At 42.3% G+C, this 21,712-nt stretch overlaps 1 protein-coding gene across 6 annotated transcripts in view; it reads left to right on the forward strand.

The window, feature by feature from the left end:
- PTPRG (protein tyrosine phosphatase receptor type G) overlaps positions 1 to 21,712 on the forward strand; it is a 605,523-nt gene that overhangs the window by 554,652 nt on the left and 29,159 nt on the right. For all 6 annotated transcript variants that reach the window (XM_054036350.1, XM_054036352.1, XM_054036347.1 and 3 more), the window contains one exon: positions 11,768 to 11,859. In XM_054036350.1, coding sequence (XP_053892325.1) covers positions 11,768 to 11,859 — 92 coding nt within the window. The remainder of the gene's footprint in view (positions 1 to 11,767; positions 11,860 to 21,712) is intronic.

Below are 21,712 nucleotides of genomic sequence, written 5' to 3' on the forward strand. Positions count from 1 at the left end.
CTTTATAGGGCCTGCTGAGTCTGTTTGGGGCGTGGCCCCAGCTGCAGCCACTTCCCCCAGTCAGCTCAGCCTTCATGCCGCGTGCTCCCTAGGCTATCTCAGGCCCTTCCAGGCAGGAGCAGGTGTCCACCCTGCTACACCTTCCCACTAATTTCTTTGATCCCCAGGATTGTGTCCAAGATCAGGAGGGCTTAGAGTACAGTCATCCTGATAGCCTCTTAGTGGCTGAGATATTTTTGGCTGTCATACATGCTACAGATGTCCATGAGACCTACAGGCCTGCCCAGATACAATATCTCAGAACCAATGTTAGATCTTGCACCCAAGCCTGCAGTTGTTATACATGCTGGTTTGGATGTTGGCTGATTGAGCGGCACTGAAAAAGACTGCTCCTTTCATGCCCAAAACATTCTCATACCAAGCAGGAATCTGTCCACCAGGAACATTTTCTCCTCACAATGGAAATTATTTTCCATATGGGCAGTCCAAAACAATCTGGACCCAGTGGAGGCACCCATTCCAAAGATGCTCTAGGAACGGGCGGCACTGTCATTCAGAAGTCAACTAGGCGGCAATATTGATGTGTCACGTTCTGGTGTGGCTGGATTTGATCTTTTCACACTCAACAGTATCTAAATTTCTTATAGGCCTCCTTCATACTTAACTTACAGTTATAGACCCAGTTCCCTCATGGGACCTCAATGCCGTCTTCCTGAAGCTCTTGGAGTTTCCCTTTGAACTACTATCAGAATGCTCCATGTACCATCTTGCTATTAAATGCTCTTTCTGATGGCCATCACCTGGCTCACAGAGTCAGCAAAGTCTCTGTGTCTCCTTAAAAGCTCGTATGGCTTAACCTCCTTTCGCAGTCTTTCATAGGGACACGGTGCTGCTCAGACCACGCCCCAAGTTCAACCCTGAAGTGGTCTTGGACTTTCACCTAAAATAATCTGTTACCTTGACAGTCTTCTTCCCAAGGCCACACTCGACACTGAGAGAGAAGGAACTCACCACCCAGGACATATCCCGAGCTCTACACTATTACCAGAGTAGGACCAAGCCACTTTGCTTTCTCTCTGGCCATTTCTGACTCCTCCAAAGGTTATGCCATCTTGTCACAGAACTTCCCAGTGCATCACACACTGCATTTCCATCTGCTGTCATCTCTGGCGGGTGAGCCTTTTCCTTTGAACATCAAGGCATACTCTCCCAGAGCACAGGCTGCATCTATCACCAGCTTCAGAAGCATGCCTATCTCTGAGTTGTGTCAAGCTGCAATGTGGAGTAACACACTGACTTTTGTGAAACATTATGCTTGTGACGTGGCTGCCAGGCCAAGGCACCAAGTTCACAAGAGCGGTACTGCAATCACTGTTCAGCTGATACAGCTGAAACTCCTCCCTCTCCTCATCCAGGGAGGACACTGCTTGCCAGTCACCTACAGCAGGATTCACGTTGGCACATGCTTGCAGAAGAAAGCACGGTTACTTACCTTCAGGAACTGGTTCTTGGAGGTATGGTAGTCAGTGTAGATCCTACGACCTAAGTTCGCTCTAAGCTGCGCAGCAGTCTATTAAGCAGACACTCAGGATTGTGGTGGAGAGATGTGCCCCTCCCCCAGCCCCAAACCAGCCCCAGCCCAGAGCTGCTGCAGCCGGGGGAGAGGCGCCTATCCTGCAGCCCTAACTCCGGAGCTGCTGCAGCGGGGAGAGGCGCTTCTCCCCCTCCCCCAGCCCAGGTGTTGCTGGGGGAGTCCTCTCTCCCCGCTGTAGCCCCAGAGCAGCCTGCACCCCAAACTCTCATCCCTAGCCCCACCCCAGAGCCTGCACCGCCAGCCGGAGCCCTCACCCCCCCCACACACACCCCAACTTTCTGCCTCAGCTTTGAGCCCCTCATCTCTGGTCTCACCCCCCAGCCCATACCCCCAGCCCAAACCCCCAGCCCTGAGCCCCTCATCCCCGCCCCTACCCCAGAGCCTGCACCGCCAACCAGAATCCTCACCCCCCGAACACCAACCCTCTGCCCCAGCCCTGAGCCCTCTCCCACACTACAAACCCCTCGGCCCACCCCGCCACATGAATTTTGTTATGTGCACCAATATGGAGGTGTTATGTCATACATCACCTCCATATTGGTGCACATAACAAAATTCATTCCTCACATGGGTGGGAAAAATTAGAGGGAACACTGCCTACAACCCACCCTACAAGCAGAAAAGTACAACACTGAAACTTGCAAAAAAAAATCTTCCTTCTTGATTTCCGTCCCTGGAAAATATTTCAGGTAGAAATGAAAATGCAAATTTATTCTAGTAACGAACAAAGTTCTGCATTTAAAAATACTTCGGTGGTGCGTTCTGACACCCTGACTCATGTAGAGTAATACCTTGCTAAACAAACAGTCCAACTGAAATCAATAGGATCACTCTTGAAGTAAAGTGCCACTCAATATAAGTACGGGGATAAGAATTTGGCCCTGAATGTTTTAATATTCCTTTCTCCTTATACATGCTGTAGCCACGATGAAAGAAAACTGCTTCACCTTTCTGTGATGTGTCTAAAAAGGGTAGTCAGCTTGTGGCATATCCTGCATTCCCTGCACATCCAAACTCCCACGGCAGGCAATGGGAATTCTGGTTGTGCAAGAAATGTACCATCAAGTCCTTGGTGAGCATGTCTAACATTTCTATTATGTTCAAATAAGAATAATCCATGTACAACACAACTAGTAATAAACCAAAATGCTTTAAACAAATCCAACAATGACTGTAGGCTGGGAAGAAAAATTCAGTACTTGCTTTCAAATATTAAGTCTCCAATACAGCATACACTTAGCATGAGTAGTCCAATTTCAATGTTTGTACAGTGCCTAGCACTATGGGGTCATAGTCATAGATGCTACAATAATACACATAATAAATAATAATAAGATCTGTCCCAGGCTTATAAAGTTAATAAAATAATGTGCATGCTAATAGAAAGCTTACATGATTTCATTCTGTTGAGCTGAAGTTAGTACCGTGGATTTGGTTGCTCCTTTCTGCTTCAAAGGGAAAAGATCATTTGGATTGCTGTTTCATTTATAATTAATGATGACCTAATCTAAGATTTTACATGCAGTTTTAAATTCAGATTTCATTATGACATGTATAATTTTTGTAATGAACGTTGTCCTTCGTGTTTGTGATTGGCATATGGTTAATAGTGCTATATTAGATTAAATCTTTAAATAAGTGAGATTAATGTAACTGCAGAACTGCATGTCTTATTTTACATATTCTGCTTTTCTTTTTAGACTTTTATTATGCATTACTGCTGTATCAGAAATCTGCCCTAGTGTTCATTTGATTTCATTATAAAATGTAGATAATAATAGTTTCGCTGAGAAGTATTTTGTGCAATATTTCCAATATGCTGAAACATCAAGACCCTGAGTGTGAATATTTTCATATTAAATCTTTTTTCACCTTTTTCATTTTGAAAGACATTGTTTAAAAACCAATAATAATTAGTTCATTCTTACAATTTGAATAACATGAAAGTTAAAAAGGAATTGTTCCCCATGATACAAGGCTCTCTACAATTATAATTTATCTTAATAATTCTAAGGTCACTGACTTCAGCAGGGAGCCAACATTTAAAGGGTTTTCAGCCTGTAGTTCAAACTCTGGGGATGACACCAGCTGTGTTGCCCTACTTTATTATTTATGTAGATATGATCTGTCTAGAAAATGTCCACTGACAGTTCAGAAATATTATAGCCACTTCTGCGACTTTATTTTACCCTAAACAAGTTGCCTAATCTTTCCGGCTCTTTTTGTATTGCAAGAAAATATGATCTATCAGACAAATGCAGAATTCTGAAGGATACACTAACAAAATAAGGATACCTCCTTATTTTAAATGCTTTAACAAGTCAAGTCATTGTATCGCTCAACTAAATGTACTGCACCCACATATACATATCCTACAACTAGACTTAAACATAACACTAAAGGTTTAGAGAATATTCAGGGCCAGGTTGCACAAATACTCAAAACTCAGACAGTGCTAGCACTAAGATTGCACATGAAATGTCAGCTCCCCCGTGTGTATGCTTTACAATACAGTTATCAGTTACAGGACCAGTACTGTTTCAAATATATTTTTTCACAGTCTTAGATGCAAATTCTTCCATTCTTATACTCCTATTGTTAAAATGGTGAAAGATATCTTTGTAGACTTAGACCTTTTTATATAAGCTCTTGTCTGTCTAAGGGGTGAAATCTTGACTTTATGGAAGTCAGTGGGGCCAGGATTTGACCCAAAGTGTATATTTAACAATATATCAGCACCTACATACAGATCTTTTCTACCAGCAGCATTTCCTATGTTAGATGCAGTTCAGACAGTGCATCAGTTAACTGTGAAGCTATCTCAACAGCAAGCTACACAGATAACTCAGCTGTGGGGTGTATATATAAAAGCAAGTTTTCATTATTGCTCTGTGTCATCACTTAATATGTAATATATTATGTAAATGTAGTTTCCCCCCCTTTCCTATAAATGACTTTTAGGGACTCAGTTTTCTGACATACACAGTGATACAAGATGCTGCACATATGTTAGATGGAAGACTAGGTATATCTTGCACTATCAGGAGTTCTTCTGCACATCTCTTTTTGAAATTAAACATTGTGAAGCCCCCAGAGCATTTAACTAAAACCCAGGACATAGTAAAACTATTGCTGGAATCACACCCAATGTTAGCATCATGGCCCTTCCAAAAAAAAAAAAAAAAAAAAAAGGGGGGGGGGGGGAAAGAAGAAGAAACAAAAATGAAGTATATAAGGCCCTCTCAGAGGAGATAGCATTGGGGACCAACTTTGTGATCAAGCAACGTAGTGTAGGTTTTTGGAATGGGGGGCGCTGATTTATTCGATAAAGGTTTTTTAACTTGTTTTTTTCACAAACACACAACAATATACCAGTGTACAGAAGTTGCTGGTTGGAGAGAGTCTACACAGAGAAACCTTGTAAAAGTGTAAAAGAGAGCAGCAACCGGTGGAAAACATTTAAAGTTTCAGGTTGTCCTGAGGTATTTTTCATTATTTAGGGAAAACACAATGGAAAGTGAAACTGAAAAAAGGAAGCACTTGAAAACAGGAGTGGGGCTGGGGTCAGGGCCAGCTCCAGGCACCAGCCCACCAAGCATGTGCTTGGGGCGGCGCCTGGAGGGGGGTGGCACAGCGGGGCTCCAGCCGGGCTCGCCGCCCTCCCCCAGCGCTCCGGCCGGGCTCGCCGCCCTCCCCCCGGCGCTCTGGCCGGTCGTGGATTGTGGGCCCGCGGCCAGGCTCTCCGCCCTCCTCCCGGCGCTCTGGCCGCTGGGGGCTCTCCGCCCTCCCCCCGGCGCTCCGGCTGGTTGGGGATTGCGGGCCCGCAGCCGGGCTTGGCGCCCTCCCCTGCCGCTTGGCGCCCACCCCTGGCTGGGGTGCTCCCTCTCATGAACAGTTCCTGATTTGGGTGCTGGACTTCTGGTTGAGACCATGAGAAGCACCAGAACTCCAAAGAGAATCCAAACTAGAAATGAGGAGTGTCAGGCAGCACTTTGGTTTTGACCTTCTGGATTCACTCATGACCCAAAATGTCTATTTCAATCCAAAACCATTAAACCATCTGTTGAGGTCTCCGGTTACAAATGAATCAGAGATCTTATTCTGTGGAGATGCCGCCTTGATACAATATCCCCTTTTTTTTAATTGACCCTGATTACTTTAGAGTAAGTATCAGAGCAGGTTTATTAGGCAGGACATAGATGAAATATTCCTTCCTAATCACATTGCTAATTATACTGCCTTTTAAATATGAACCTGTACCAGCATTATAGTTTTAAAATATACTGGGCATATTGATTCCTGAAGGAATGTACTGCATGTTCGTTGTCTCTTGCCCTTTCTTAGGTGAAAAATGAATGGGTTTTTTTGAAATGCAGGTGAATATCATTCATACCCACAATGTTAGCTGTGCCGACTCCTTTTGTGGGGAGAAGTGAGTTGCATTATGCCCCTCTCAAATTCATTTTGCATCATCATGCCCATGCATATGGTAGCTCCCTACAGAGCCTCTCAGCATCACTCCAGAGTTGAACACGTGGTCACTATAGAGCAACAGGAGTCACTCCCACAACAATCCCAGATCCTGCTGGCCAGGGAGGGATGAATCCAGTTCGCCTCCGATTTGCATATCCCACACAGTAAATTGTGGCACATCCATCAGAGTACTGGAGCAGTCTCTGATTATAAATCCTTCTAACCTAGAGATCTTTACCCAGGCTTACCTAATTTGTACACTACCATGGAAAGCAAGGTGTTTCCCAGTGAAAATTAACATGGTGAGAGATTGTGCTCACATTTTATACTGGTGTAAAACCAGGCTCGTTCTGTTCACACTGGTGTAACAGAGGGCTGAGTCTGTGCCATAAAGAACTGTTATTTTTGCACTTGCAATTAGTTATGAAGACACATTTTTAATACATTTCCTCCCTTTGAATAAGCTGTAGGTCTGGTAGAAAGTATACAGTATATTGACATTAACAAATGTCAGTGTGGTTTTAGGCTGGGAAAAAGCAAACAGTGCAAAAGGGAATATGCGTTGAGCATTAGGGCTCCTAATTAGCTATTATAGGATTCCATTAATCTCTTCCATTGACTAGAAGAGTTATGGTCTCTGAGGCTCATTTGTCTTAAGATGGAAGAGAAGCGTAACCATAGCCTTGTGGCTGAAGATACCTGCAAGAAAAAGTACTTCCCATGTATCCAGTTACATTAGTATGTTTTGTTAGAAAAGGTTTAAGGAGAGATTCTTCAGATTAGACAGTCACCATCAGAGCAAATGCCTTCAGACAACAGTGTGCCATATCAGTACAGTGTGGGTTTTAGCATAGATTTCCCAAGCTATGTGTGGCCAAAAACACACCCTCCCCAACTAGGTTAATTAATGCTCTTAACTAGGAGGTTTTGGGGGCATTACAGATGGGCAAAATATGGCCCCAAAGTGCATTAATTTGTGCCAGCTCCATTTAAGAAGAGAGCTGGAAATCAGAAGGATACCTTCTAGCACACCGCATCAAATTTAGATCATGTACCTGAAGGCCTTGCCAAACGACTCCATGTCAGTTTAAATATCTTTAGTATCACTGCTTTCTTGTGTATATCAGGGAGCATGAAGGTGTATTTATGGACTGGGAAGAAGGATTCTGGATTCAGTTTGTCTGTCTTCTCTATTTAGATTATGAATTCTTCAAGGCAGGGACTCGAACAGGTGCAGAGAAGGGCTACTAGGATGATCAGAAGAATGGAGAACCTGCCTTACAAAAAAAGACTTAAGCAGCTTGGCTTGTTTAGCCTAACAAAACAAAGGCTGAGGGGAGATATGATTGCTCTCTATAAATACATCAGAGGGCTAAACGCCAGGGAGGGAGAGGACGTATTTAAGTTAAGTGCCAATGTGTATACAAGAACAAATGGATATAAACTGGCCATCAACAAGTTTAAGCTTGAAATTAGATGAAGGTTTCTAACCATCAGAGCAGTGAAGTTCTGGAATAGACTTCCAAGAGGAATAGTGGGAGCAAAAAACATAGTTTGTTTCAAGACGGAGCTCAATAAGTTCATGGCCGGGATTGTATGACAAGGGTTCCTGCAATGGCATATGGCCATTAGAAAATATCTCCAACAGGGAGGGCTCTGAGTTACTACAGAAAATTCTTTCCCACGTGTTTAACTGGTGGGTCTCGCCCTCATGCTCAGGGTCTAACTGATCATCATATTTGGGGTCGGGAAGGAATTTTCCCCCAGGACAGGATGGCAGAGACCCTGGGGGGGTTTCACCTTCCCCTGCAGCATGGGGCAGGGGTCACTTGCTGGTTTGAGTAAATGGTAGATTCTCTGTAACTTGACGACTTTAAATCGAGATTTGTGGACTTTGTAACTCAGCCAGAGGTTATGAGTCTGTTCTGTGGTAGATGGGGTTCTTGAACTGAAATGTGCAGGAGGTCAGACTAGATGATCATGACGGTCCCTCCTGGCCTTTAAGTCTGAGTCTCTTACTATGCGTATGTACAGTGCCTAGTATGGAGGTGTTAAACACCTGGCCCGTGCCAGATCCAGCCCACTCAATGTATTTATGAACCCTCCACCCCATGGCATATTCAGATTCTGTAGAATCTAACCTTTTGTTTTATTTTATTAAGTTTCTAAACTTCATGGCGGAGAAGTTAGGCTTTCAAATGCTAAGCACGTGTAACTGTTACAGTGCTATTTTCTTGGTCTGCAGGCAGGTGGAAACAGAAGCTCTGGAAGTGTGAACTCCCCCTCCCCCATTATTCTCATTGTGATGTTCATCTGCCTCACGTCAGCATTATTAACTATTTCATTGCTGATCATTTTATCAAATGGGATGGGAAACTGGGTTGGGGTGAAGCCCATGGAGGGACTTGGGAGTTGCTATAGTAGAGAACATACAGAGGAAAGAGAGGAGGAGAGAGACGAAGAGAGAGAAGGGGGAAAGAGACAGAGAAAGCTGCATGGGGAAGGAAGAAAAAGAAAGAGCAGACTTAGCTGTGGTTATCCGGGTGAGGATACTTTGTCACTGAGCAATAATGATAGCTAAAAGTTTAGCTAATACATAAGGACCATATTCTGTCCTTGATCTTTGCTACCAAACGCTCATTGAAATCAATGGAAATTCAGAAGATTGAAGGGAATTTGTCATCCTAAATGTATGCCATGGCCATCATTAAAAATGGAGTTTTTCTCTCTGCAAAATTGAATTTGACACCCTGATCTAATGCAATGGGTCCCTGATCTCACCTCGATCTCTAGGCTCTACTGCAGGACAAATAAATAATAATAATAATTAATAGCACTTTTTCTGTGATTTTTGTATGATGTGAAATTCTTAACACAGCAACGGTTATTTTCTAGGAAGCACGGACGTACTTTACTTTGTGGGAGAGGGAAGATTCTTTTACATACTGTTGGCACTACGGTCCCTGTGATCCATGAATGTCTTGGCTGTAAAAACATAAATGTATCTTAATGAAATACTATTATATTCTAATATTCTAATATACCATTGTTGGTATTTAAATATTGTAAATTGCTAGCGATATTCTAAGGCCGTTTGCTAAAATGATCGTACTCTTATCAAATGTTCTGAATGTTCAAAATTACCAGGATGAGGTGATCAGATTATAAATACATATTAAACATTTGCCCCTGTAAATAAACTAGAATAAAGAGGATATTTTCCCCTCAGGCTGATTCAAGTTTGAAAATGTCAGTAGATGCAAACAGCTCCCCCAAAGCCTTACTTGAGAAAATTACAGTAGACGAGTAATGACACGGTCATTAGTAACTGCCAGGAACCAGAGAAAAATCAGATTTTCAGGGTTGGCGCTATAAAATTCTTGCCAAAGTAGAACCGCATTTACACATACTGTATATTTGTACCCTTTGCTAAAAAAAGCGTATATGAAAGCTTACTGGTTTATTAGTTTGCCAAAGATCTTTCACTCTGAATACAGTAAATGTTACATGTCTCTTTGTTTATCTTTAAATTTTGCTGAATATCTGTAGCAATATTTGGATTTTTTTCCATCGTAACATAGATATTTTTGAAAAGCAGGAGAATGCAGAAAATACTGCAGCTGTAGCACAAAACCATGTGGAGGAAAAATACATCACAGATACTTGAAGTAAACATAAGCCACATGTAACCTTCAGAAGGATATTAAATAAAATACATAAAGGTCTAAATAGTGCCTTGAATGATACAATCAGACAATAGTAACCATTGGGAAATAAGTTATTGCACATGCTGAAAATAATCACACTTGTGTTGTAGTGCATGACAATTTGTAAATGCCCCGTTGCGAGCATTAACTAATTACACCCGGAACGCACAGGGATTTTACCAATTTAAGTGGTGAATGTAGCAACATTGAGACCCCAGAAATAAGAGGGCTTATCTAGATGAACAGAGCAGCTGGGGTGTAAATCTTTAGTGCACTAGCATGTTACATCCTGTTTGTCCATGTGGACCCTGCTACCACACACACGAAGTTCCAGAGTGTGCTTTGATTGAGGCTACATTTCCACTACAGCACTTACAACGTCACAGCAGCATCGGCGTAGCTGGTGCTTGTGGTGGAGACAGGAGGGAGCCCTCCCATTAATAACTCCTGCCTCCGTGAGCGGCGGGAGCTATGTCGGCAGGAGACGCTCTCCTGCCAACATAGCGCTGTCTGCACCAGCGTTTAGGTAAGTGTAATTTACATCACTCAGGGGTGTGGATTATTCACACCCCTGAGCAACGTAAATTATACCGAAGTAAACTGTAGTGTAGACAAAGTCTTACTCCACTCTGAAATAGGATTAGGTCAATGCACATTAGAGAGCTTTTAGCTCTAGGTAGTGGGTTCCACACAGATACTTAGACCTTATCTACGCTACAGGTTACTTGGGTATAATTTACGTCGCTCAGGGGTGTGAATAATCCACACCGCTGAGTGATGTAAGTTACACCGAACTAAGCGCCGGTGTAGATAGCGCCATGTCGGTGAGATAGCTTCTCCCGCCAACGTAGCTACCGGCTCTCGCAGAGGCAGGAGTCATTGAGCCAATGGGAGAGCTCTTTCCCGTCGGCTCAGAGAATCTCCACCAGAAGCACTACAGTGGCACGGCTGCATCGGTGCAGCTGAGACGCTGTAAGTGCTGTAGTGTAGATGTAGCCTCCGCGTGCTGCAGATTTACACCCCGTTTGCCGCGCACTGATTGTTCCTCTAGACAAGCCCTGCCTGAGGTGGGTACCCCTACATCCCAGTTTTACCAGGACTGGCCTGGTTTTTCATGATGTCTTGATTTCTGAGGGACTTCTTCCAAAACACTGGAAATGTCCTTAGGTTTTTATTGCATTCATCGAAACGTTGGGTTTCTTCATCATTCAGAGTGTTCCTGATTTATTGCCGTACGGAATAGAAATGGCTCTGTGGTTAGCAGTCCAGTAGAGTGAATGTGTCATGTTAGGAACAGGGTTTGGAGTGAAGAGAAAACTCACTACCCAAGCTGTTCTTTTGCTCCAAGTGAACGTTAATGATGCTCGTATAGTATTTCATTACAGATTCATTGGGATGCTACGGTACTGTAAATTAAAAAGGAGAAATTCCTCCACTCCGGGAAATACACCTGTGTCACTGCTGAGTCAGGAGCTGTCAGCAGTGATACAAGGCCCATTTTTTAAAGTATACTTTGTCTTTTGTGTGGCTATTCTGTGACTCTTAAAGAATTTGTTGCCACAAAAGTGCTCCAGGTTTTGATTGTCACCTTATCTGAGAACTCACAGCTACTTTCCTTTTTAAAATACCCCCAGATAAAATACTCCCAAAAGTATAATTGACAAAATGGTACTGTAACTTTGTGCTAAAGGATAGCTTTGCAAAAATGCATTCCAAGGCCAAAACCACTACTCATATTTGTAATATCTAGGATTAGGTATGATGCGTGAACAGTCAAACCTCGATATCAGTAACCGATATGCAAAGATTTCTTGTAAGTATATACAGTACAAACCATGCCACTAGAGAACTCCAATAAGGCACAAGTGAAATATTCTATGACCTGATGTTGAAGATGGAGTTATGGATCTCTCAGTCTCAGATATGAAACATATCAGCGTATTTACAGAAAAAACATGACCTAGCAACTCTGAATATCTTTCTCTTTCTACAGATGACATGGAAGCCATTCCTGTCAAACAGTTCATTAAACATATCAGTGAGCTCTATTCTAATAACCAACATGGCTTCTCAGAAGACTTTGAGGTAAGTTTCATTAACCTTTAATGAAATAGCGTTTTCCTAACTAAACATTCTGTGTACTCACAGTAAGGGACAAGCTCTGGTTTATTCCAGTCACAATGGACCAGGGTTTGCTACCATCACTGACACTAAATAATACCTTACTTCTTGAGTAGCCCAGGAGGAGTAAGATACGACTCATCCCTGATCTACTCCTGGGTGGGGAGAGATCAATCTAAGTTACGCAACTTCAGCTATGTGAATAATGTATCTGAAATCGCCGTACTTAGATCAACTTAGCGTGGTGTCTTCACCACGGTGAGTCGACTGCTACCGCTCCCCTGTCGACTCCACCTGCGCCTCTCGCGGCGGTGGAGTACAGGAGTCGATGGGAGGGAGCTCGGGGTTGATTTATCGCATTTAGACTAGATGCGATAAATCGATCCCTGCTGGATCGATCGCTGCCCGCCGATCCGGCAGGTAGTGAAGACATATGCTAGGATGGTAGAATCTGCCCCTTAGTAAGCAAAGTTAAACATGGGCACGGAAATTGCTGCTCTTACCTGTTTATCTTGGGACAGATCCCAAAGTCCTTATTCAGTTTTATACTCACTCCTTACTCAGAAAAAGTCCCACTGAAGTCATTGGGCTTTTTGTCAGAGTGAAAACTGAGTAAGGGCTTCCAGTTTGGCCCACAGTATTTATATTATGCGAATATTTTAAAATATCTAGGCCAGATTCCGATCGGAGTTACACTAGTATAAATCTGGAACACCTCCATCAACGTGAAACTGAGATTAGAATACAGCCTTTTCTCTCTCTAAATCCAGGTACATGACACTTACGTATTCTACACCTAGTAACAAACAGGTTTTGGAGCTTAGCGATCAATAAGGGATTGAACCTGCAATTGTTGCACATGCTGAATAACATGGGTAGCCTGAGTGATGCCCATGGAACTACTCACAGGAGTAAGCCCCAGACAGTGTGAGTAAAGGTTGTAGTCCCAGGCACTAATGAGGAGAACAGTCATTCTGTAGCTAGCATTAACAGGAGTTCCTTTCCATCAGTTCACAATGGAGGTTGGAAATATTGGCACATAAAAGGTATTTTCAGCTGAGAAATCTGGTAAATGGTGTGCAGCTGTGGCATTGCCTCCACTGAGGGCACAGTGAGACCACAATGGGTGAGATTCATCACTATATGCCTATTTTAAAATGTTCTGGATGGATCATAAAGGCAGCTGTATTTATAAACACGACCACAGAACAAAATTGGTGGTCTAATATCTAAAGCCTTGTCGCTGAATGCAATAAAGACAAGACTATATGAAGGAATTGTCTTTTATGGGATCATTTAAAACATTTACTGCCCCTGTTTGGTTGCCGTCTGTGTGAGCGGCTGCATTGTCTGATACCCAAAAACTATTGTGTAAGTCACAGATATTCGGTATTCATGAGAACGGCAAATGGGTGAGGTGTTAAAGTGATTTAGTTCAGTTGGCTGCTGGCTGGATGACTGAGCAGGAATATTGAGGCATTTAACAATGTTGATGGTATTCAGGACAAACATTTATCCTCCAGAGAGTAGAATTTGATCAGAATGATCAAATGCGACTCAGGCTTCTCAATTATTTATGAATTGAGCCCCCAGTGCTATTCATCACAGCTGGTTTTGACACCATTTAATTATTCAAAATAATCAGCTACACATCTGTAAACTTGATCTGACTTAATATAGGCTTTGCTTCAGCTGTCTCAAAAGCATTGCTATTAACAAACGTTGGAGATCTTCCACCTGTGTGTTCGGCAGAGGAAAACACTGCTGTAATAGCTTTTTCTTCCCTTCGTACTGGAACTCCCCTCTGTGACTGCTACTCCATGGTAGCTCGTCAGGAGAGAGAGCCAATTAGTTCTCTTCTTGGGAGTTCACGATCTCCTATGAAGGGAAGTAATTTTCTTTGGGGAGTACCTATTCCCTAGGCCAAATTCTGCTCTCTGCACTGGTGTATAGCTGGAGTAATTCCTTTAAAGTCAGTAAAGTAACTCCAGATTTATACTGGTGTAAGAGAGAACAGAATTTGGCCATGTTTCCTTAAGAACAAGTAAAAATGAAATCTCTTCTCCTGAAGGAGTGGTAGAATGATCATCTTGAAAAGTTAACGGATTGATACAGTTGTGAGGAAACACCGCTTCCTTTTGTTGCATAAGGTCTCTTGCTGACTCATGGAGGGACCTGATTCTCCTCTCACATCAGTTTCACCCCAGAGACATCAGAGGAATTGCTCCTGATTTACACTAGTGAGATAGGATAATGAGGCCTGGGTGGATCAATACGAACACGGAGTAATATTTTCAGAAGCATCTAAGTTACTTAGTGGTCTTAAGTCCCATTTTCAAAAGTGGCTTTCTGTCTTAGGAGCCTACGTCTCATTGACAGTCAGTGGGATTCAGCCTCCTTACTGCCTAAGTCATGGCTGAAAATGGGACTCATGTTCTTAAGTCACTTCGGCGTTTTTGAAAATGTTACTTGCTGTCTGTAAAATGAAATTGGAAAAAGAGAAAACAGGAGCCTGGAGGCTGAAAGAATTGTACCCAGCACAGGAAAAAAAAGTAAGTTTTCCAAAGAGAGCCAGCCCTCTTACTGGACGGGGATATTTGAGTGTGAGAGGAGGTCCCAAAGTAGCTTCAAAAGTTCTGCAATAGGAAGTTTTACCCTTTGTGTCTTTGTGAAATAAACTGAAGAGGGAAATGAGCGTGATGGGAACAAGTGAGGTCTGCCCTGTGTAGAAGGCACGAGTCGTGTTATGTTTGATTAATCTTTTTGGTATAAATCCTCTCCTGTGTTTTTGGGAGCTTGCCTTGAGTTGTACTGGGAGCTTCATTAGACGAGGAGCATTCCTTTGGAAGCAATGTGTCCAAATACTCCAAATTGCCTCTGTCTTAAAATGAGTTGTAATTACAGTGAAATATTTTGTGAATATGCTTGGGGAGCATTTTATGTGAAAGAAGAAAAGGACTTTGAACTCACAAGCTTCCCCTGGAAGGTAGATCCAAACTACATCCATATTCCCAACAGGGAATCATATTGCAAGTCGATGCTTTAGTGGCTAGTTAGCTAGTCTTTCTTATGTATAGACAATGGCTAAGGTTAACCTTGAGAACAATGAATTTATTATTTTTGAAGTAACTAGAAATTAAAGTCCAGAACCTGATTGACCAACAAAACAGCCTTTTAAAATGATGCCCACAATGGATGGTTGTCCATGGTGCTTTCTGAACCTCCTCTTGAAATTTCTCAAGTAGGATTTCTGGTCTTGCTCCAACTCTGAAGAATATAAATGAATAACAATAAAATTCCTGTGAAATCCAATGGGATGCAAAGCCCTTTTTGCATTGCTACTTAAGAAACAGCTCCAGCACCTTTTTCCTATGGCACAGGCGTCCTAGGTTGCATCTGGACCATTGTGTCTCTACTGCATCTTTGGGGTAGGATGTGGGTGTCCCATACCCCATGTGCAGTGGTGCAGCAATGCTCTGTGGTATGCTGCCAGGGATTTTTGGGGGTGCTTCTACAAGTATGTAAGTCAGCAGGCCATTCCAGCCCACTTGGAGGAGGGGGAAAGAGGGGAGCCTGAGAGAGCATTCCTCCACCTCTACGCAGTCAGACTCTCTGGGGTGTTGCTGGATTTGGCCCTGAGAGCTCCTGTATATACGAGGCGATAGCTCTCTGCCTCCTCCTAGAGTGAAGCTCTTTCTCCCACAGGGGACCCTCTTTTTCTATCCTCAATTAGGCCTATTACTAGAGTAAGACAGTGAGTTTTGTTAGCATAGCTGTGTCCTTTGGCTCTAAGAAAGGAAAATTGGACCAGGAAATCTCCAAAGAGCCAGCTATGAATTTTTATAGCATAATACACTATTTGGATTTCATAGATCAGATAATTTTATTTGCCACCTCCAATTCTTTAGTGGGTGGGTCAGCCCTGCTGCTGGAAAGATTAGATTGGGTAAATGTAAACTTCTCAGACCTGTCTGCTGCCTGTAGACGCATGAGGGTGGTGATTCACTGCCAATTTGGAGTCTGAGCAGGCTAGCTGAACTGAAGGCAGGCTGTCTACCTCCCTCGTCACATAAATTGAAAATATCTTTATGCTCTAGTGACACCTTCTCGGAAAGCTCTGAAATATAAGAAAACAGCATAAATCCATATCTTTTGAGATGTGGCACAGATCTGCTACCTTTGTCCTTGCAGCTGTTGCAGTTTGAGTGTCACTGAATATTTATTATCAGGTGATCCATAATGTTTCTGTTTCTGAAGAGCTCAGTTGAAGACTGAGAAACCACTGTGTTTCCAAAATTTTCCTGACGTCAGTGGGAGTTAGACACGGATCTGGGCCTAAGGCCTAGTCTACACTAGAAGAGGTTTGCCAGTGTAACTATGCTAGAATAATCGTATTGGCACACCCTCCTATCGTCGACACAGCCTCCACTGGCCGAAGACAGGTTTTTGCCAGGAGACTTGCATCAACGCAAGGGCTTTTGCCCTTATAAAAATGTCATTAAAGAAGAAAAATCACACTCCTAACTGATATTTCTATACCAGCAAAAGTTTTAAGTGTAGACCTGGCCAAAAGTTGCTACAATCAGAGATTAACATTTTAATATCCCAGTTTGTGCATTTCCATATTGTGTTGATCTTCTGAGGGATAGACTGGAAAAACCAAAGATGCATGTACTGTGATGTTGCCTGATGGAAGAGCATCCATAGTCCATCACAGACTCTTCCTGAAATCCAATATTCTCATTACCTCATTGAATGTTTAACCCCAGGAAACAGTTTTTGTAAATTCACAAACAAAATTCAAGGGAAACAGTACAGCAGGGTAGCCCAAATCCTGGACTTTCTGTTACTAATTGTGTATATTATGGTAGCATCTGAAGGCCTCGATCCAGATGAGGGCCCCGTTGTTTTTGGTGCTGTACAAACAGACGGGTTGACCTGCTCCCTGCTCCTAAGAGCTCATGCGCCAATGAAAGAGAAGATGCAACAAGCAAGTGTAACAAAACAGTGGGAGGGAAAAGGGAATGTGACGATGGTTGTCCCACTGCCTATTATCGCTTCTATATTAGCTTGTGTTGTTTGTTTTGTCCCTGCTTCTGTTGTTTATCCCCAACCATCCCTCTGTGTAATGTTATTGAAAGATTTATACCTGTGCTAGATTCTTAGAAGATTCTATGCTATACCTATTGCTAGATCCTTGCAAGCTACTGGGTGAGTATCAGTACGTCCTCTTAGCCTTTGCAGTGATAAGGCAGGACCCACTGCACGATTTACAAAAAGTTGGCACACAAGAGTCCTATGATTTTGGGGCCATGATAAAAATGATCTTAGTGATGAATGAACTAGTTGGTTTCATTCTCAACATACCAAAATCATTTTCAAACATAACTACTGATCTTTTTTTAATATATGCCTGTAAATAAAGCTCCTTTAATCTACGCATGTAGCCTCCCGATCATTGTTCATATGCCTACAAATCTGACGTTAGGAAGGCAACTGACCTAAAATAATGGGAGACATGTAATGCCCACAAAATTCAAGTCAAAAGACTGGGTTCACAATCATCCATTCCAGTGAAACTTTTCATTAGTTCACGTTACCAGATATGTAGCAATTTGATTTTACGCTTAAATTTTGTGAAAATTCTTTGAAGTTTATAAAACTAATCTGTAACTTGTTTCAGAAAGGCAATGAAAATGCGTCATTAAATCTTGGTATATTAATTGCCAATTAGTATTTGCATGGACCATGTCATTAAAGCTAAATTAGCCATCATAGCACTGAATATAACATTTCTTACAGTAATTAAAGGTTGATTGAACCCAAGTATTTTGGGTTCTTGAGTTGTCAATAAGTTGAAAAGGACAAAACAAGAGCATTATCCATTGATCTTCAAACACTAGTGTGTTCTGAGAAGTTAAACATAAAAGACACCAGTATACTAGCTAGCCTGAATTAAATTCAATAAAAAGAGACCAAGAAGAATTTAAAAAAAAAATGCTCCAGACTCCATTGCCCACAATAGTCCAACAAGAATCCTTCAATTAAAACCTGAGGTTCTTACGCCTTATAGTCAAGCTGATAGTGGAGTTTACCTGAGTAAAAACTCAGAGTAAGGATGTCAGGATTTATTTGGCCCCAAATTAATGGTGTTTTGCATAGAGCAGCAGAATAATGTATACATTAGAACCTGCAGAATGGAATATACAGAAGAGATAGTGACATTGTGGGAGGATAAGTAACTAGAGTTCCACTGTATCTACCTACATCGTCTCCTGTCTTGTCGACTGCAACCTTTTGCCCCTGGCCTCTGCGACACCCACAACACCCCATGATAAATGTCGCCACTAAGATCATCTATGCTGCCCGCCATTCTGAGAATGTCACACTCCTCTTTGATTCTCCACTGGATTTTCCACAACATTTTAGGTTTCTTATTCTCTCCTTCAAGGCCTTTCATCACTGTGCTCCTCCCTACATTTCTGAGGCTCTCTCTTACCGTGGTTCCCCTTCCACCCCGGCTCTGTCAGCCTTGATCTCCCCATCTCATCTGTGCATTTCTCAGACAACTGGTTTTGTACTTTTTTCCACACTGTCTCCTCTGCTGGGAACACCCTCCCTGAACTAGTCATAAGGCAACTGTCCGCCTTTAAAACACTTCCTCAAGATCCAGCTCTACCATGAATCCTGTAGGAAGTTAGCCATCTAAGCAGGACGTTTAGAGAGAAATGATCATTATATTTTTAGAAACAGTTGATTGTTTTATCCCTTTGCCACATGTTTCCTCATCTTCAGCCACAAATGCCCACTCTGATACCATATTTATCAGTTTCTCTTAGCTGTCAGCGAAAAGGGCCAAACCATCAGTATACATTAGGCTTGTTTCTCCTACTAATTAACTCTATAACTAGGGAAGAGAAGTGGACTCACCACCTCTGGGCTCAAAATCGTAGCTACCCCATTCATTTTCTTTTTCCTCCAGGCCAAAAAACTCAAAACTTTCTGAAATTCCATGTATTGTTATCAACTTAGCTCCTGGCCCTCGATACAGCTCCTCTATCATCTCCACTTCTTAAAGTCCCCCTCCCATACACCCATCTCAATATTCCAAACACCAGCTCCTGCAGAACCAACTCATATGCTTTCTCAAGATCAATAAAAGCTACCTGGCAGTAATATTCTCCATTTATCATTCTTTCACACTTCTCTCTCATTGCAAATTTATATTACGCTTTCACTTCCTAAAGCCATGTCGCGCCTCTCCTTTATTTTCCTCCACCTTGCAACTCAACCATGCCTCCAAAATTCTCTCAAGGACTTTGAGAAGCTGACTTAACAGGTGATGCCCCAATAAGTGTTTGGATCATTTGCATTACCCTTACCCTTCCAAAGAGGCACAATCAATCCCATTCTCTTGTCATCTGGTATCCTTGCATGATCCCATCAAACCCATAGTCATCTATGAAGCCACTTTGCTCCAGTATGTCCAACTTCCTTGATCATATCAAGAGTTATCTCATCTTGACCAGTCTTCATCTTCGGTGCTGCTTCTACCTCCTCTACAGAGATTGATATATTTTGAGGTTTCTCATAATTGTTGGTGGTGCTTGCATTTGAAACTCCCTTTTCTCATTCAACAGCCTTTGACAATATTTTTCCATACTTCAACCACCTCTTCAGTGTTAGTCACCACACAGTTCCCATCCTTCACACACAGATTTCTTCAGATCTTGTATTTCATTGTTCCTCTCTTTTAACAACCCCAAAACCAATTTTTTGCTGTCATCTTCCTCCAGCTTTCTGTATAATTCCTCCTAAGCATCCATTCTTGTCTTGGCAACTGCTTTCTTAGCCTCTTTTTTTTTTTTTGGCCTGTTTGTATGCATTTTTTATTCTCATTATCATGACCTGCTGCCTCAAACTCTTTAAATAATTCTTTATTCTTTTTAACTTCTCTTGTACATGTGACTTCCACCACCATCTTGTTCTCTGGAAGTGCCTCATCTCTGCCTCGTGTTACCTCCACTGCCTTAATGAAACATTCTTTCAAGTTCCTCCATTCTTTCTCCACTGATTTCACTGTTGTTGGCAAAGCATGAAAGCCTTCCTTTACTTAACTCTTCCTTTCTCCCCGTCTCCCTCTTATAAAACCACCAATGCAATTTCTTCCTCAATTTCATCTTCTTTCCTGTTATCTCAAATTGCCGTCAGATTTTAGCTATTAATACCTTACCTTGTTCTGGAACATATTCACTCAGTATAACCTTTATATCTTTCACCTTTTTCATGTGTTTCTCTTCTTATCAAACTATTGTCTACTTGGGTTTTTGCTTTTTCTGCTGTAGAATGTCACCATGGGCGATTCTTTTATTTTCAAACCATGTATTCACCACTGAAAATATGTAGAGAAAACACCACCCAACCCACTTCTCTCCTTCTGCATTTCTTTTACCAAAGCCAAATTTACCCCCCACTCCTTTCATGGGGCTCCCTTCAGCAACATAGCAAGTTCCTATCACCCCCAACCACTAACAAGATGATACTGTCACTCATAACCACAAACTCTGCCAACTCATTGCTAATACTCTTCTCCTCTTCCATCGGTCTACTTCGTTGCATAGCGTATGCTGACATCACACATAACCCTCCTCTCTGTCATCAGCCATAGTGCTGTCAATTGGTCTCCTTTCTACCCTCATGACACCATGAGCAATCTCTGGGCTCTCGATGGTAGTGACCCCATTCATTTTCTTTTTCCTCCAGGCCAAAAAATGTTAAATCCACTTTTCAAGATTTTACTTTTGCATCCACACTACCTAATTTCCTGCAGACCTAGTATATGGATTTTCCTTCTAGTCATTGCCATCTCTCCTGACCTCCCCGTCAGTGAACCTTCGTTCCACGCTGCAATTTCCAGGTCTTTGCTAACGTGTTGCTGTTGCCTGGAAGAGGGCACGTCAGCTATCCCCAGTGTGGTAGCATGTTTTAAATGACTTGAGCATGAAGAACCTAGGAACTAAGTAGCCCGCTGGCACTGGCCCTCTTTGCTGACCCAGGGGCAGTTTTCCTTCGGAGTGTACCTTCTCAATCAGCTGCCATCCAAAGCTTCCAAGCCTGAGCCACCCTAGTCTGAAAGCCATTTCCTCCTCTCGGGGCAAAAAGCTGCCCTACCCTCAACACTTGTATGCCAAGTGAGCCACCGGCACTTTTTAGGGTTGATCACTTATACCACTCAGTCCCCAGAGCTGTATTTGCCACTCAGTGAGTGTTGCCACCCTCTTCCATATGGAGATTATGATGGGAATTTTCCCTTTTCGGAGCTGAGGCTATAGTGGCATTACTCCAACTCCTCCAGTATTTTTAAGGGCAACACAAAAAAGGTTAATTAAAGTGATTAACCTTATAAATCATTCCCTTCTGGAAAAATTCCTATAGAAGTTAATAGAAAGTGATACATTTACTATGCAGTATTTAAATCATCATGGAGAATTCCTTAGCAAGGGTATAATTCTCTATTAAATTCGACAGCTCTTTAGAGTTCTCTCTGTAGAGCCCTATTTGGAGTCTTCTGTATTAAATTCTGCAGGAGTTTTCTGTAAGTGTTTTGACACTAAATAACCATTTTTAAAAGGTTTGTAATGAACATAAGGAAATTTTTTTTTTTTAAATGATGAGTGCCCTACAACTATATAGGAATGACAAGATCTGAATTCTAAAATGCAACAAAAATGATCATCCGTTTTCCAATTGTGGTTTAGACTGAACTGATGTTTCCTATTGTAAATTAGAGCACCAGAAGTGAGCATACTCCTCCCCT

Source organism: Malaclemys terrapin, chromosome 7 (assembly GCF_027887155.1).
Source record: "Malaclemys terrapin pileata isolate rMalTer1 chromosome 7, rMalTer1.hap1, whole genome shotgun sequence".
Classification (NCBI taxonomy): domain Eukaryota; kingdom Metazoa; phylum Chordata; order Testudines; family Emydidae; genus Malaclemys; species Malaclemys terrapin.